The sequence below is a fragment of the Callionymus lyra genome, chromosome 11 (assembly GCF_982586985.1).
Source record: "Callionymus lyra chromosome 11, fCalLyr1.hap1.1, whole genome shotgun sequence".
NCBI lineage: Eukaryota > Metazoa > Chordata > Actinopteri > Syngnathiformes > Callionymidae > Callionymus > Callionymus lyra.
The window spans coordinates 25813296-25831764 of record NC_141828.1 but is presented as its reverse complement, the minus strand read 5'-3'; the positions used below and the strand labels follow the sequence as shown (position 1 = coordinate 25831764).

Sequence of the window (18469 nt, the reverse complement as noted above, 5' to 3'; positions counted from 1 at the left end):
TTGCAGAAGGTCTGGGCTGTGTTCTGCTGCTACAGCCATGGCACCCAAAAAGAACAAGGCAACCAAGAAGAGCAAGGGAGACCTCAATGAAATGACCATCATGGTGGAGGACAGCCCCGTCAACAAGATCAATGGGCTCAACACGTTGCTGGAAGGAGGAAACGGCTTCAACTGCATCTCCACCGAAGTCACAGATGCTGTTTATGCGCCTAACCTTCTGGAGGGATTGAGTTCAATGAGGCACGAGAGCTTCCTGTGTGACCTGACAGTTGCCACCAAATCCAAATCATTCGATGTCCACAAGGTGGTCATGGCCTCCTGCAGCGAGTACATCAAGAACATCTTGAAGAAGGATACCGCCCTCCAGAAGATCGAGCTGAATGACCTCTCACCTGTCGGGTTAGCCACAGCCATTACCTATGCATACTCTGGCAAGCTCACTCTGTCCCTGTACAGCATCGGCAGCACCATCGCAGCAGCCATGCTTCTACAAATCGGCACGTTAGTGAAGATGTGCAGCGACTTCCTCATGCAGGAGCTCAGCGTGGAGAACTGCATGTACGTTGCAAACATCGCCGATGCATACAGCCTTAAAGAAACTAAGAAGGCAGCGCAGAAGTTTATGCGTGAGAACTTCATTGAGTTTTCTGAGATGGAACAGTTCCTGAAGCTCACCTATGAGCAGATCAGCGATTTCCTCTCTGATGATTCCCTGCAGCTGCCATCTGAAGTCACAGCCTTCCAGATCGCCATGAAATGGTTAGACTTTGATGAGAAGAGGTTGAAGTATGCTGCCGATCTCCTGACCCATATCCGCTTTGGCACTATTTCCGCCCAGGACCTGGTCAACCACATCCAGAATGTGCCCAGAATGATGCAAGACCCAGAATGCCATCGCCTACTTGTTGATGCCATGAATTACCATTTACTGCCCTACCAACAGAATATCCTCCAGTCACGGAGAACGAAGGTGCGCGGAGGCCAAAAGGTGATCATCACGGTGGGTGGACGTCCAGCTTTGACAGAGAAGTCCCTCAGCAAAGAGGTTCTCTACAGGGATGCAGATAATGTGTGGAATAAGTTGACGGAAATGCCGGCAAAGAGCTTCAACCAATGTGTGGCCATGTTGGACGGCTTCCTCTATGTGGCAGGAGGTGAGGACCAAAATGATGCAAGAAACCAGGCGAAACATGCCGTCAGCAACTTCTGCAGGTAAGAACAGGAATCCTCTGTCTGGAAAAGTTGTATTAAGTTAAGGGAAGTGGGGAGGGCGGCCAATGCAATAGACATGTTTGATGTTGTGATGTCTTCAGGCGTCTTTAAGCTGCTATCTCCCTTGAGTAAAAATCAGACTCCCAAAAAATGTATTCTCAACATGTAGAGGGCCCAAAGCTTTTTTGGGGGGTGGGGGAGGTATGTTGGTGTGTTGCTAGCGTTTTTGGAATACAAATATATCTAAATACCTTAAACGCAAGTAAGTTGACTAAATTCTCTTCTCATCTCCTAAGGTATGATCCCCGATTCAACACATGGATTCATCTAAGCAACATGATCCAAAAGAGGACCCACTTCAGCCTAAACACCTTCAACGGCCTATTGTTTGCCATCGGCGGCCGAAATGGTGACGGCGTTCAGTCCTCCTTGGAGTGCTATGTTCCGTCGTCTAACCAGTGGCAACTGAAATCACCCATGGAAATCCCTCGCTGCTGCCATGCCAGTGCCGTCATCGATGGCAAGATCCTTGTTTCTGGAGGTTACATCAACAATGCCTACGCGAGAGCCGTGTGCTTGTACGACCCATCCACGGACAGCTGGCAGGACAAGGCCAGCCTGAGCACGCCACGTGGTTGGCACTGTGCTGCTACAGTAGGGGACCGCTCCTATGTCATTGGTGGAAGTCAACTGGGTGGTCGTGGAGAGAGGGTGGATGTGCTAGCAGTGGAGTCCTTCAACCCTCACTCAGGGCAGTGGAGCTATTCTACACCTCTTCACACAGGAGTTAGCACAGCTGGTATCTCCACGTTCAACAACAAGATCTTCGTCCTCGGAGGATGGAATGAGGGCGAGAAGAAGTACAAGAAGTGCATTCAAGTTTACAACCCAGACCTCAATGAATGGATTGAAGACGACGAATTGCCCGAAGCAACCGTTGGCATTTCTTGTTGCGTAGTCACTATGCCCACGAGGAAAACACGGGAATCAAGAGCGAGTTCTGTTTGTTCTGCGCCAGTCAGCATATAAGTTTTAGGAGTTTTAATAATGATGGAGTTTACTTATCTTAATATATCCAGCTTTTCAACCAGAAGCCCCTTTACACGGACTTACTGATCATTGTTTTCAGATTAACAAAAATAGGTCAAATCGAAAGATTAAAAATGAGGCAAGTGAACGTCTATGGAAGAGAAAAGCTGGAAACATCTTACAGTATCCTTTTGGGGCCAATGAATACAATGCATATCACACTATAGCAATAAAACATATTACATTCAAAAAGTGGGGGGTTCTGTATTAGAAGATAGTGGACTCGTGTCAAAAGCTACTGTGACTCTCAGATACTTGATGGTCAAACATTCAAAAAGTAGGTCTTTGGATTCTCGGTGCCTCTGTACAGCATTTAGTGCTCTTGTGTCAGGAATTGTGTTACCATCAAACATACTCTCACTACAGCAGAATAAAAAACACATTTTGTGGATTAAAAATGTTGGATAGACGGGTTTGAAAGTTTTAAATGTTTTGTATGATAAAAAAAATATGTAACTAAAGAGAATGCTATGTGCCTGAGCTTCCATGCCCTGCTCATGTTTTTGTTTTTAAATTAAAAGGATAACATACACCTCAGACTGACCTGTTGTTTTTTATACATCAAGAAGTCTTATTGGTTTGTTTTAAGGCTGTTTTTGAGGAAGTACAGAACCTCTTATTGGTACACATCTGGAAATGATTGGAAATCATAGGAATTACATATTGTTTCAATTAAATATAGATGGAACTCTGTTTTTGCTATGATAAAGCAAGAACTCTGCTTTATGTTTACCTGAGATTTTCCCACCATGACATCATTCTTAAGATTATTTTACAAACAAACTGATGTTATAAATATGTGGCCTTGAGCAGTTTTACATATACAGTAAAGGTACTCAAACCACTTTTCACACAAACATCGATACAGACCAGTTGTTGCGTCACAAGAACTGTTTCGTAAGTAGAAATTACATTTGTCTCGTATATCCAGGCACATGTTTTTAAACACCTGAATATCCGGCGATTATAGGAACTGAACGTGACCCGAGGGCACAATAAACAAGAGAAACAACTATGGGTGACACACTAACTGTTGAGGTGTGTCATGAATGAAAGTAACTTGAATGACATGCATTTATTTCCTTAATTCTGGTATGTAACGATGACTTGCACTTTTCATACTTGTGCAATAAAAAAGTTTATATTGTACAAACAAAGTTTTAAAGTTTAAGCTACTGTAGTGGAAATGTGTGTATATTAATGCAGTATAGGCATGACATGTGTATTACATGTCATTTATAGATGAATATTAATCACTTTAGTTTTGCAAAATTATCATTATTAGACATAATCTAGGTAACGAAATCAAAGATATTGTAAAGAAACCCAAACATTTTTTTCAGAAAGCTACACTATACACGCATTTAAAGTTATTGTAAGAACCTTTCCTAAATAGATTAAATGAAATCATTAAATTGTATAGTTAAGATCATCCAGGTGTGACTATGGAGAATGATAGGTTAAATAAAAGAACAAGATGAGCAGGACAAAAAGAAGAAAAATAAGAGGAATGAATGGAATGGGGAAAGAGATAGGTTTTTCTCGTGAATGTGGATTTTATCACTTGTCGTAGAGCATGTTCAAATAAAGCTGCTACTTTCAGACCTTTTATCAGTGGTGGGAAATTAAGTTTCTTTAAGATAATTAAGGGCCACGTTTGATATAGTTTCAGTTATGAGGGGCCGTCAAGCAACAAAAAAGTAGGAAAAAGTAAAATAAAATCCAGGTTAATAACCTTAAATTATTATTGCATTTTATATCAGCATTATAAACTTTTTATTGCCAGTGTTCTAAACACCAAGATTTGTTGTGGTGGTTTGCAGAATTAAAGATTAGATAATCTAGATGAAATAAAATATTACACAATAAAATAATTAAATATACATTACCAAGGGCCCATGTCTGCTTCATATCAATGGATAAAAGGTTGTTAAAATACTTTTAATGAAAAGGATATTGATAAGCATGATATAAATTAGATTGTTGTAGAAGTAGTTTGAGTGTTATAAGTGAACAAAAAAAAAAGTAATTCGCAAACACTTATTTTGTTTTCGTTATTATTGTCGATAAATTCCGAGGGTCTTTGAACACATCACCACTGATACCACTGACAGATGAATGGGAGGAGCCAGGCGACGAGAAGTGCTGAGTCATCGTGACGTCACCATGTGTAGTTCCAGGAGGGGCGTTCTTTCACGTACACCCGCACAACTCTTCCCCGCGGACTCGTCTTCTCTCCAGCGCTCATCGGCGGTAGAGGCTGCTCCTCCACCGGTCCTGTGGCTCCAGGTCCAAACGAACCAGCACCGGAGTTCTTGTGTGACCCGCGAGGTTAGCAGCGCGCGTGCTCGCCGCTTCAGCACTGGAGCTAACTCGCATTAGCCGGTGATGAACACATGAACGAGGGCCTTCCTCTCCTGACCCCAAAACAACCCGTCGGTAACCTCACACACAGAGACCCCGAAAACACCCTCCTAACACCCCGGGACGGACTTCAGAACCGGGACTTGACTTCATGCTCGCGCCCCTGAGAGTTGGTCCAACTTGCTAGCTTAGCTAACATCCCCGGCGAGAGTCCAGTGCAGCAGCGGCAGACGTCAGAGATGGGTCTGCTGTCACAGGGTTCTCCGCTGAACTGGGTCGAAACCAAGAAGTACGCGGACCACATCCGACAGCACGGGATCATCCAGTTCCTCAACATCTACCACAAGGTGAAGGAGCGTCAGAAGGATGTGCTGAAGTGGGGGGACGAGGTAAGCGAGCCTCAACTTTTCCTCTCAAAACACCGCAAGTGTCTCTATATGACGTTTATCTGCTCGTTCTTTTTCTTTTCATTTTAAAGTAATCAGGAAAACGATTATGATTTGTGTGACGTGATAAATGTATTACTTTCCCCTTTATGCCAATAAATATATTTATATTTAAAGAAAATACTCTAAACGTTAGTAATTCGTGTCTTTGTTTGTCTTTCCTTCTTCTGAAATAATCCTAAAACATATTGATCTGTTTTAGTGATATCTGTATGACTGTCTCCTTTATGTTAATAAAGATGTATAAAAAAGAACAAAAGGGCCAACTGTCGCTCAGGTCGAGGCACACCTTCCATAAGTAAACAAGTCTCCCCTGTACTTCCCTTTCAAGACTCCAGTGTCTTCATGGACCTTTGAAAACATCATGTGATCTCTGAAGCCTTTTCCTGTTTCAGGCGGTTAGCATAACTCAGTACAATAGATAAAAGTATCAACATTTTAACTCTTAATAACTTTAAATCACGGAGGAATAGCAAAATAATGGTAATATTTAAATTGTAATAAAAAGTGACTGTCAATTTTACATTTTAATTTTCGACTGACATGTTGTCGAAGAGTATGGAATATTTTCAGAGTAATCCATGTCTTTTTTTTACAGATAGAAACTATGTCCAAGAGACGCACAAAAAAGAAAATCCAAAAACCTCCTCACTGCTTGTCTGTAATGTGTGTTACTCCAAAAATACATTGATTACTCTGAAAATAATCCCAACACGAGGGGGAATAGAACATGAGTGAGGTTTGAATCTTGAGTGAACTATCACTTAAACTTTTCTTCCGCTTGGTGATGATTACATATTTAGAAATGGTTGACTTAACTTAGTGTTTATGTTTCAAGATAGATGTTGTTACAAATTAATCCCGCTCTCAGACGGCGGATTACACCAAAGCAAACTCAAAGTACAGGACAGATGAAAGGGAATTCTTTAGTGCATCAGTAACTTCGTGAAGAATGTGAATTAGTGTGACCACGATCTGAATCTATAAAAAGATTATACCATTGCTGTCGCAAAAGTTTGAGGGATCTATTGGTTGGATGGAGTTTCTTTCACATGCTTCTTCCAACTCGGTTAAACTCTGCATTCATAATTCCCAATAAGAACATATGGTCACCCTATATCTACAGAAAGAGGGTGACAATTGTTTCCATTAAATTTAAATTGGAATGTTTGGCAGGTGGAGTACATGTTGGTGGAGCTGGATGATGAGGATAAAAAGGTGCGACTGGTCCTGAATGGTGGCGATGTTCTGGAGACTCTCCAAGAACAAGGTGAAAACATAAATCCTAAGTAAGTAAATCAAAGGATTGTACACTCCATGTTATAAGAGGCACATACAGGATTGTTATTGTGAAGAATTCTGATGTTCGATGTGATCCAAGGCCACGTTTAACAGTGCAGAATACATTTTGCCTGAAGGAGCCGCACCCAAATGTGAATTCATATAGGAAGCAGCATATGGGAGTACATAAGTGCCAATAGAATGTTGAATGATTGAACTTAAATCTTAATTCAATCATTTTATTAGGTTAAATGTTTCTTTTTTAATATTTTCAAAATTAAAAAGTAGAAATTTCAATATTTTCAAAAAGGAAAGGATTTGTTTTATACATATAATTACAATAATTAAAGTTAAAAAATAAACGTTCTAAATTGAATATTTTAAATATAAAAAGGTTGATATAATAGTGTAACCAGACAAGAGTACCGAGCTACGGGAGTAAACGCATTTCTGGCTGAAAGTGAAAAAAAATGAAGATTAAAAAATGAATTCAATTTTTAAATATTACAATTTTTAAATATGAAAAGTAAACATTTTTATTTACAAATTATTTAATTAAATTAGTCAAGAATGAATGAAATGTTTAAAAACACAACATGTCAATTAAAAAAAGTTCAACCTGACGACACTGATATAGTTCCATAGCAAAGTAATGCTATTTAAACTATGGCTGCTCTGTTTTGTTCACAACAATTTCTGACGACACGCGGTAATCCCCTTAATTTAATTTACTTAAATGTCTGTCACTATCATGTCAGAAAGTCTCACACCACCAAATTCTGCCTGCGGGGAATCTCTTCTTAATAGAACATAACTCACTTCTGATTGCTGTCAAAACTTCGATTGTTTCCCAAAGATTAATTATTTCACTCATCTTTCTGGATTGTCAACATTTTGGTGTCAAAGAAAGTCTGTGTTTACAATGCCTTTTCATTTAAGGGGCTCTGAGGAAGATCTCCAGAAGGATTAATAAAGTCTTTCTAATCTAATCATATCTAAAATTGAAGCAGCATTTAAGCACAATGAAGATAAAAACAGTTTTGTTTGGTGGTATTTTGGATAAATTATAGAATAAATTGTATATGATAAAATTCTATTAAATAGATAAAATAAAATAAAACAAGTCTTTATTATTAAATAATCTAGTATTTCAAGGTGGTGATTTGCAAAAAAAAAACTAGTAAGAAAAAATAATCTCCCCCAGTTTGTAAGAACTTTAAGCTAATCTCTCTCTAAAAAACTAAACCAGCATTTATAGCTTTCATAGCAAGTCAGTCCTCTTCACTTTCTTTTGTCTCAGTGTGCAATGTTTCTTTTTGCCTTTCATGTGTCAAAACATTTTGTCTTTCTCTCCATGTCAAACTGCACCAGGACCATGTCCTCAGAAGAGTTAGTCTGACGAGTTGATGGTTCCAACTAACTTTCAAGATCATCAGTTCAGCTGAAACATACTTCATGTTGGTATTGTGAGAAAAATAATCATAATGCTGTTATTTGCTGTGAATATGTGAGTCTAGTAGCATTACTGTATCTACAACAGAGCCCTGGGCAGTGTTTGTGCAACTGATCTCTCAGCCAATCATGTCATAGCTTTTAGAAGCATGATCTTTCTGGTCTCTTTCCCATTAAAGATGATTGGCTGAAAACAAGTCGCACAGGAACCGATGCCTTCAGGCTTGACACGATATCCAGTTAACACTTGCATCAAAGTTCAACCCCAGGTTCACAGATGAAACTGCTGTACAAAACTATGGAGTTAAGGTGTCACAAATATTTTTAACTATACAGAGGCTGATCTGCAAATATTCAATGGTTTCTTGTGAAATCAACAAATGTGAAATTTACATTTGTATTTACAAAACATTTGTATTTATAAGTATATCATTTAATCTACAAAAAAAAAAATACATTTGTAAAACTTAAAATTCTGTCACAGTCAATAAAAAACAACTGGTAAAAATGTCAATACTGACAGGAACTGGATCCCTGAACTTTACGTTAATTCATGAATGGGTCCAATCCTAATGTAACATAATTTTATTCTCATTGTCATTATTTCCTTTATCTCTAAAATAACCGAAAATTAATTAATAATGAATAGATAATAAGAAATTTGAAAATGAGTAAAGCAAATGGTATATTTCAAAATGACGAACGAAAAATCATATGAACATTTTGGTCCATAGTCTCTAGGATTTATATTAATTTACGTAATTAGTATATAAATGGAAATAATTTACAATAAATTAACTTTTATCTAATTTACACATTTTCACATCATTCAATATTTTGACTCTTGTGTGATTGATTTTGAAACACCTGATTTAGGGGCGAAGGTTTAAACCTTTTTTTGTTTTTGTCATTTAAAATGTGGATTTCACAGATTAGGTCTAATAATAGTGAAGCGCACATGGTCTGCACTAATCATCTGCCTGGTGCATTCTTTCTATTTTTGAAGTCAAAAAGTCGCTGCTGTGCCCGCGGCTGTCAGAAATGTCAAGAATGTTGTAGACAAGCCCAAACTGTACTAATGTTTCTTCAAAAGAAGATTAATTCCCTGCTGGCTGCACAATGTGTTTGAACAAGCCTGAGAGAGTTATGCTTGTCGTGCCATCCTGACGCTGGCGATTCAGGCCTCATTGAGGTTGTTTTACCGGCGACCGTGCATTCCTAATTACTCGCCCTCTGTCGCACACACTCCACTATTCACACTCTGGTGCACAAATATGTCACACTCATCCGGCCTGACACCAGATCAAGAGCATGTTGCCGATAGAGGTGTAAGAAAACATCAATGCACTTGAAAAATCATTCATTACCATCAATGTTTTTTCAGAATACTGTATTTTAAAGCACTCTATTGATTGGCATTTGTTTTATGTTTGTTATGTTATGTTTATTTTTTTCTTTCAAATAATATGACTTTGTTTTCATTTACAATTAAAGGGAATATTCAGTTTGCATATTTAATTGTTGCAATAAACGTATGGCCACTAGATAGTAGCAGTCGTTAACTCATCCACAGTTAAAGGATAATGAAATCCAGCAAAATCCAGACACTATTACATATTTCCATATACAATTTTGGGTTGCGTTTTAACATTCAACCGCAAGCTCATTACGTACTCCGCAGCTTAAGGAACAATGAAATCTTATGAGGTCATGGGGATGACTGAGGGCGAGAGGATACAGTGGACTCCAGCAGTTTTTAAAGCTGATGTTTGGACATATTTTGATTTCAAAACAGATTAAAGCAGTTATGACTTCGTCAAGAGTCATGTGGTCTGTAAATTCTGCAGTACCAGAGTCGAGTACTGGACAATACTCCAATTATATTATTGTTCTTATAGTATTACAATTTATTGTAACATTGCCCATGTATTCTGATACCTTTACTCTAGTTGCTGGGTACTCAGCACAAAAATTGTGTCTCCTCAGTCATCCCACACTCTGGAGGCCGGAGTACGCCAGCTACATGATCGAGGGGACCCCGGGGCAGCCCTATGGTGGGACCATGTCAGAGTTCAACACTGTGGAGGGTAACATGGGGAAGAGGCGGCGAGAGGCATCTGCGGTTCTGAGCCAGAATGAATCCCTATGCACCATCACATCATTCCCGAGGTACTTCCGCATTATTCCCGACACGCCAAGCTGAGAGGTAACGTAGGTCCTGTGTCCAGGTTAGGCTGCCCTGGCTTCACTAGGCCGGAGCACAAGCCCACCACCGTTGAAAGGGGGGTTTCTAAGTCTCTGTTCTACCCCGATGAGGCAATTAACAGACACCCGAGATTCAGGTAATCCTCGGATGAATCCAACACACTCGTGCTGATCACTCATCGTGTGTTCAATTTGCTGTGTTAGCACTTTGACTCGCAACATCCGCCACCGAAGAGGAGAGAAGGTCGTCATCAACGTGCCAAGTAAGTCATCGGTTAATTTTTCGAGGTTAGTTCTCGGGTTTTGATTTGATTTGCAACGTCCATCCGTCCACGCTTAATCCTCGCTGAGCACAAAATCTGCCGACTCGTCTTTGTCCTTTGACGGGTTTTTTTGGCTTTTCTATCGGCCGCTTAAAATCTGATGAAAGTAGGAGAAAATCCTCACTAGCGACTAAATCATTCATTCTGGGTTAAGAAATTTTAAACTGTATTCAATTCAATTTTAAATCATTCAGTTATCTGAAGATACTTTACAGTTAAAATTATACTTTATAAGAGAAATGCATCTTATGGATATATATATATATATATTTATATATACTGTATATATATATATATATAAATACTTAAAACTTTATATTTAAGACTTGGTTGGTTGTCCTTCTCTATAGATATCCCTCACAAACGAGAACTTCTAGGTGGGAGTTCCTGTCAGATTTATTCAATATTTTTTTCTAATTTCATTTTATCAACTCATAAAAGTTATTTCAAGACTTCTCTCATCTAAAATAAATTCAGATCCACACACCTGCCTAATGATGTATTCAAGTCTTCAAAATTAAAATTAAATTGTGTGTGTGTGTATATATATATATATATATATATATATATATATGTATATACAGTATATACAGTATATATATTTATGTGACAGACTGCAGGTATTGACTCATTGTTGTTGGCAGTTGTACACCAACTTCACATCGCTCACTTGATGTTGTCCTTTCAGTCTTTAAAGACAAAAACACTCTATCCCCGTTCGTGGAAGAGTTTCCCGAAGACGACGGTGAGGCGGCGAGGGCGGCTCTGCCGGACCACATCTACATGGACGCCATGGGCTTCGGCATGGGCAACTGCTGCCTGCAGGTGCCGACTACCATCCTCTCGTTCTTCCAAGTCTTTGAGTGAAGCTTCACTCTGCCAATAAGTGACATATTAATGTACTTCAGTCTGTGTTTCTCCCTTGTGTCACTGCAGGTGACATTCCAGGCCTGCAGCATCAACGAGGCCCGATATCTTTATGACCAGCTCGCACCCTTCTGCCCCATAGTGGTGAGTTCATGAGTCTGAATTCACCCCCCATAGTCATGGGCGGGAAACAGAATTTTTCACAATTAACGGTTTTGTTGTAAGGGAAGTGAGGGACAACTCGGGTGGTTTCCAGTTTCATTCAAAGATGCTTTAAAAAATTAGGACAAAATGACATATGCTGTACATGACAGACAAACAATCTCGTGTGATTTGAAATAAAACTTGCCACTTAAATTTGAGCCCATCCAATCCACATAACAACAAGTGTTTGAAAACACGACCAGAAATGTCTTTATTGACCTGATTGATCTCTTGCGTGCAGCATAATATGCCACACGTGTCTGGATTGCACCATCTGCTGGGGAATCATGGAAACAGCAGGGAGTGATTTTATCTTATTGAACATAATTGAATTAAATGCATATTTCAAAAATGATATTAACATGTTTTTTCTATATTCCCTTCGATTTATATCCATATAAAGAGTATACGTAATTTAATAATTTACAATAATTAACTACTATTTTATTTATTATGTATTTTGTTCCGACCAGTTGCAAAAAAAAGCTTCAACGCCTGTTCACTTGTCTAACTTATTGCAGGGAAGTTAAAGTTAACCTTATGTTAAAATACATGTATATTATTGTGATTTTGCTTTATTTTTATGTTGATGTATTATGTAAACCAGGGGTCTCCAAACCGGTCCTCAAAGGGCCGGGGTCGTGCAGGTTTTTGTTCCAACCAATAAAGAGCCCCCCCCCCTTAACCCAATCAGGTGTCATGGAGTGTAATCAGTTGATTGTCAGTCTGGTGTCGCTTGTTTAAGCTGAAACCTCATTGGTTAAACTGTACATGCTTGATTGGTTGGAAGAAAAACCTGCACACCCCTGCCCTTTGAGGACCGGTTTGGAGACCCCTGATGTAAACGGTCTGCATCTTTGTTGAGGACTACGGATGGAAATTAGCATTGTGCTAAATCTGGTGCAGCCTCTTTTTAATGTAACTCCACATTGTCATTTGAAATAAACTGAAACTGAAATGTATAAAAAATATTTAAAAAAAAGTGATTAAAAAATAAAAAATAATTCTCTTTGAAGATGTAATATATTTTTGTATCACAGAATTTACTGTGAATGATCAGTTGAGTTGGTAAATGTCTTTTTGAAGTTTGTGATTCTTCTCCCCACAGATGGCGCTCAGCGCTGCCTCGCCCTTCTACAGAGGTTACGTGTCGGACATCGACTGTCGCTGGGGAGTCATTTCTGCCTCGGTGGACGACCGAACCCAAGAGGAACGTGGACTCAAGGTGAGTAAACACAATCATCAGCTGTGATATCACAATCACCTCTAGGGGTGTCCTTGCATCACGTGAACTAATGTGCAACTGGAGCTCTAGCTAACAACCTGATGTTTAAAACTTCTTGAAGGACACAAAGTTTTCTTTTCCTGGACTTTCCTCAAGTCGTTGTGAACCAAATATTTAAAAAGTAAAAGACCACAAAAAATAAAGTTAAAATGCTTTAAAATCACTTTTATTTTGGTGGATTATATGGATTTTTATTCTAAACACAGATTAATATTCAGCAGAATCATTGTTTAATTAATAAATATGTATTGTATGTTACAGTTTGACAAGACACTCGGCGAGTGAGATTTTTCAGTGTCTTATTGTTTTATTATTATTCTGGGATCACAGGTATCTGCTGAATTCTGTTTTTAGAGCTGAAACGGTATCAATCAATCTATCAGTGTTCGGGCTTCTGTCATGAACCGCACTTTAATTTGGAAAGTTATGGCTAAACTTTACGGTAATTTACCAAAATGCCACGTGGTGCATCAGCACTCTGTAATGTTTGAAGCCTTGACTCTTCATTATCACAGTAAAATCCAAGTTTATTCAAGAGATTCAAGAGCAGCTTTATTTGCCAGTACATATTGTTATACATACATGGAATTTTTCTTTGTTGTGGACAACTCCGGAATTTGTAACATTGAAGTGGAGGTGAATAATGTACACCTGTGATGGCTTGAATTTAAATAAATAAATTAAAATTTATAACTGTATAATAAAATAATAATAAATTCTATGCTTATTTATTTGTTGTCTTTTAAATGTAATATAAACATGTTGGTATAGTAGTTTATCTTTAAATTTTACTTAAAATGTGGTATAATAGTAGGGCTGAACGATTTATCGCATTTGCGATATAATTGCAACATCATGCGATCAAAATGCAATTATTATATTGCAGAGGTTGCGATTTTATTAAATGTTCATTAATTTTCGAGCCATCAAAATGACATGCAAGCGGAGACGAGAGAGTAAATAAACCTTCTCCCTTTATTTTAAGCTATTCTTAATTTTCCTTTATCACAAACATTACTAAATAACTTTATCTTGAGAATCAAAGTGAAATACATTTTAGTGTAAATTTAATCAGTTATTGTATTAGATAAAAAATTTAAAAAAATGCATAAAAAAGTTGACATTGAAAAAATAACCGCAATCGCAATATTCCAGAAAATAATTGCAATTGTTTTGTTTTTTTTCAATAATCTTTCAGCACTATATAGTAGTTTGTCTTTAATCTAAAAAAAAAAGAAGTATTTTTTTAGATCATAACTATTGATTGTTTAAAACAAATTTAGTTTTAGTCACCCAAAAATAACATTGCAGGTTTAAGTTTTGAAATGATACAATTTCATAAAATTTGAATGTATTATTTTTGGATAAATGGAAAATTAAAACATAACACTATCTGTGACTCGTACATGTTATTGACTAAGATGGCAGGTTTATGATGTTACCTATCAAAAGTTATATTACTATCAATTTCTCTAATTTTGTTTTACCTAACTGGGGTCCCTGATCGTTATTTTATTCTTGTTATTTTACAACTATTTAATGTTAATATTATTGTTATTTTGTATTTATCATAATGTTGATATTATTTTTATTTTTTGTTTAATTTTGTAATTAATTATTGTTATATTGTTATTATTTCTATGTGCATCGTAAGTGTAATCTTTTCCGTGAACCTTCTACTGTGAGACCAACATTTTTGAAATTCGATGAATAAAGGAATATCTTATCTTATCTTAAATAGTGCTGTTCTCTTGTTGTTTCAGCCTTTGAAAGAAAACAAGTACAGGATCTTGAAGTCCAGGTACGATTCCATCGACAGTTACCTGTCGAGCTGCAGCGAAAAATACAACGATATCGACTTGACGATAGATGAGGAGATCAACCAGCAGCTGCTGGACGCAGGTACAACCAATATTTTCCACCTTCTTGTCAGAGAAGCTTTTGTGTCACATGATGATGACGATTGACTTCTAGGAATCGACAAACTTCTGGCCCAACACATCGCCCACCTCTTCATCAGAGACCCGCTCTCTGTGTTCGAGGAGAAGATTCATCTGGATGACGAGAACGAATCGGATCACTTCGAGGTGAGTCCCCCACCAGAGGTTCTGAACCACCAGATGTTGACGCGACTCTTCTGCTGCAGAACCTTCAGTCCACCAACTGGCAGACCATGAGGTTCAAACCTCCTCCTCCCAACTCTGACATAGGCTGGAGAGTCGAGTTCAGACCCATGGAGGTGAATAATTATCAGTGGTGTTAAGTGAATGTTCAAAATATAATAAATTTTTTTATAATTAAATGTTTTTTTATTTGTAGTCTTTTAAATTGAATACAAAAATGTTGGTATAATAGTTTCACCAGACAAAACAAAAAAAAAAGTGCCGGGCTCCTTGATCAAACTTTTAGCCAATCATGGTTATTTTAATGAGTTAAACAATATATTTTGGAAGGATTGGAATCAGAATATCAAACTATAAATATTTAAATTATCAAAGAAAATACCTTTCAACCTTTCAATATGAAAATTATTGAATTCAATTGTAAAAATAATTCCATGCAACATTTCAATTAAAACAATATTTTTTACTAACATTTGAATATTGAATTTTAAAGGCTACAAATTGAAATAATTTTAATTATTTATTTATTTTTGAATCGTTGGAATTGCGTTTAGAAAAGTAAATATTCAGTTATTCAAAAATAGAATTCAATGCTTAAAAAGAACCACATTTCAATAAATGAAAAAATATAAACATAGGTTCAGCTTCAACATTTAAAATTCAATGATCTGATGGCACTGATATGTACACAATATTGGAACCAGCAACTGTGAGCAAGTGGCTTGAATCTTCTTCTTTCAGGTCCAGTTAACTGACTTTGAAAACGCTGCCTATGTTGTGTTCATCGTGCTGCTGACCCGAGTTATCCTGTCCTACAAACTAGACTTCCTCATTCCACTGTCGAAGGTGAGTGTCGTTGGGTCAAAGGTCACACTGTGGATGTTTAACGCATCTTTGCTCAGGTGGACGAGAACATGAAGGTTGCTCAGAAGAGGAACGCGGTACAGGAGGGACTCTTCTACTTCAGGAAGGACATCTACACCGGTGACGACACTCACACTCTCTGGTGAACTGAACAAGTCGTTCTGACCGTTTGATTCGACCACAGGTTGTAATCCCGTTCCTGACGGAAACACGTCGATGCAAAACGGCACAGACACCGACTGTGGCAACGAGGAGTTCACGCTGATGAGCATCGACACCATCATCAACGGGAAGGTGATTCAAAGTCCCGCCGCAGCCTGAGTGACACCTACACCTCCTTTAAACTCTTCTGTCCGGCTCAATGACCAGGAGGGCGTGTTTCAAGGGCTCATGCCGATCCTCAACTGCTACCTGGAGAACATGGAAGTGGACGTGGACACTCGGTGCACCATTCTGAATTATCTGAAGCTCATAAAGAAGCGCGCCTCAGGTAAACACGACCACCTGCTTCCTCTAAGACTCTTGTATTTCCATCATGGCTGAAGTTCTGCAGAAGTTTATCATTGGCATCAGAATATTGCACTAGTTTAAAAATGTTAAACTTTGAATAATTTATTGAAATCTTGTCTGTTTTGAGAATTAATTACAATATATTTAAATATTTAAAAAATTGAATCTTTTAAAATGAATAGATTTCATTTTTGCACATAGATTTTGACAATAATTTCAATAATTATAATAGATAATAATAATACAAATAGATGTTCGAAATCCAATATTTTTTATTTTTAGACTTTTGTATTCAATATAAAATATCGGAATAATGATAACAATTCAGTGCTTGTATTAAAAAAAACGATTTAAATGAAAATACTTTTTTTAAATCTCAACATTTGATTTGTTACATTCAATCATTCAATATTCTGTTGTCACTGATATAGTGATGCAACATTGCTGCACTTACACGCTTCAAACAGTAGGGGGCAGAATCAAACTAACTCTGCACAGGTGAGCTGATGACGATGGCCAAGTGGATGCGAGAGTTCGTGTCGACCCACCCGCAGTACCAGCAGGACAGCGTCATCACCGACCAGATCAACTACGACTTCTTCGTCAAGTGCGACAGGATCTCCAAGGGCGAGGAGCAGTGCCCGGAGCTGATCGGGAACCCTCTCAACAAGGTCAAATGAAGACCTGACCACTCACTTGAGAACCAGACCAAACTGATTTTTAATGCAATATTCTGTGTGTTTTAAGAGGCTGCATCAACGGTTGTGTACATAATCAGATTTTTATGATTACAAATTATTTTAATAGTTAAGACGGGCAGAAGGTGACGAGAAGTAATCAGATATTTATTTTTCTCTGGACATGAAAGGAAAACATCAACGTACAGTCGTCCGCTTCTGATCACGACTCTCTTGTAAATACATCCACTTCTTTCTGTTGCTTTTATTTGTACTTTGATCTGCATTTTAAACATTTTATCTTTCCTGATATTCTGATCATGTGCTGAACTTCACACACGGAGGTTAAGAGTTGTCGGCAAAATCTGCTGCTTGAAATAAATCTCTAACTATGCTGGATTCAGACGTTTTACTTTTCATCCTTCACACTAAAGCTAGGAGTGTGTATCGGCGAGAATCGTCAACAATACAATATATTTTGTGATACTGTAGGAACACGGAAATATTTGTAGTTTTGTCGAGTACTTTACTCTGGTTTATGAATTTACAGACCACATGACTCTTGACGAAGTCGTAACTGCTTTCATTTGTTTTGAAACCAAAATATATCCAAACATCAGCTTTTCAGGCTGTTTGAGTCCACTGTATCCTCTTGTCCTCAGTCATTGGCAGGATCCCATTGCTCTTTAAGCGGCAGAGGATGTAATAACTCATCTAGTGGCCGGAAATAACAAGTGTAGTTGAAAACTTCAATACTGTAATTCTCCGCGTGTCCAGAGGATGGTGGTATTGAAGTAGAAAAAAGAGGCACAACATCAGCTGGACGAAATATGCTTGTTTCTGTCAGTGATGACTGAACACACATCGGTCACATGTTCTGTAACCCTTTACATGATTGGATGAAAGTTTGATCAAGTACCTCTGTACTCTATTGGTATTGTCTGGTGACACTATTATACCAACATTTTTATATTGAATTTAAAGACTGAATAAAAAAATATTGAACTCGGAAAATTATGTTTTGAATTATTGGAATTAGAATATTAAACTTTATGTAAAAATATTTTATTTTGATATTAAAATTTTGTGATGGATCCAATCAGCTGCACCTTCACAAACGTGGTTTTCTCTGAGTGTGTCGATAAAGTTGTACATGTACTAATACTAAATGAATAAAATATCAAAAGACAAAATTGTTGTATTAGACAAAAATCACTTGACCATTTCAAAATTTGAACCTTGTGACCTTCTCATCATCTCATCCTGTCAATCATCTTCCACTGATTTATCATCTCATTCGTTCATTTTCATCCGTCCAGTCATGGAACTCTGATCCCTCCTTCAATCGATGACATAATCAGATTGTCTATCCAACTCTAGCTTCTGCTTCCATGAACATTATTAGTTATATGTATGTCACCGTACAGATTGGAATCCAGTAGGATCTGGAATCCTACTGTATTGGGATCTGATTATTGGAATTCCAATCTGTCCTAGAACAAATGGGAATTCTACCAGGAAAATCTCCAATTCTAATAGGAGAAATTCGGATTACATCAAAATGTTT

The 18469-nt window shown here is 37.7% G+C and overlaps 2 protein-coding genes across 2 annotated transcripts; both read left to right on the top strand.

Annotated features, from left to right (window-relative positions):
- On the top strand, positions 1–2756 carry klhl31 (kelch-like family member 31). Its single transcript, XM_087802922.1, has 2 exons — positions 1–1212; positions 1509–2756. The coding sequence occupies exons 1-2, from the start codon at positions 38–40 to the stop codon at positions 2239–2241; spliced, it is 1908 nt and encodes a 635-aa protein (XP_087659048.1). The 5' UTR covers positions 1–37; the 3' UTR covers positions 2242–2756.
- A 1738-nt stretch (positions 2757–4494) lies between these two features.
- On the top strand, positions 4495–17301 carry gclc (glutamate-cysteine ligase, catalytic subunit). Its single transcript, XM_087802650.1, has 16 exons — positions 4495–5054; positions 6288–6400; positions 9831–10013; positions 10073–10186; positions 10254–10312; positions 11061–11197; positions 11309–11383; positions 12552–12668; positions 14492–14630; positions 14703–14815; positions 14875–14967; positions 15593–15697; positions 15754–15835; positions 15900–16009; positions 16085–16205; positions 16724–17301. Exons 1-16 carry the CDS (start codon positions 4905–4907, stop codon positions 16903–16905), a joined length of 1893 nt encoding a protein of 630 aa, XP_087658776.1. The 5' UTR covers positions 4495–4904; the 3' UTR covers positions 16906–17301.
- The last annotated feature ends 1168 nt before the right edge of the window (positions 17302–18469 follow it).

Coding starts and splice junctions, on each gene's coding strand:
- klhl31 (XM_087802922.1), top strand. CDS start 38: ATGGCACCCAAAAAGAACAAGGCAACCAAGAAGAGCAAGGGAGACCTC. Junction 1,213..1,508: donor GCCGTCAGCAACTTCTGCAG/GTAAGAACAGGA, acceptor TCATCTCCTAAG/GTATGATCCCCGATTCAACA.
- gclc (XM_087802650.1), top strand. CDS start 4,905: ATGGGTCTGCTGTCACAGGGTTCTCCGCTGAACTGGGTCGAAACCAAG. Junction 10,313..11,060: donor GGTCGTCATCAACGTGCCAA/GTAAGTCATCGG, acceptor TTGTCCTTTCAG/TCTTTAAAGACAAAAACACT. Junction 15,836..15,899: donor CAGGAAGGACATCTACACCG/GTGACGACACTC, acceptor ATTCGACCACAG/GTTGTAATCCCGTTCCTGAC.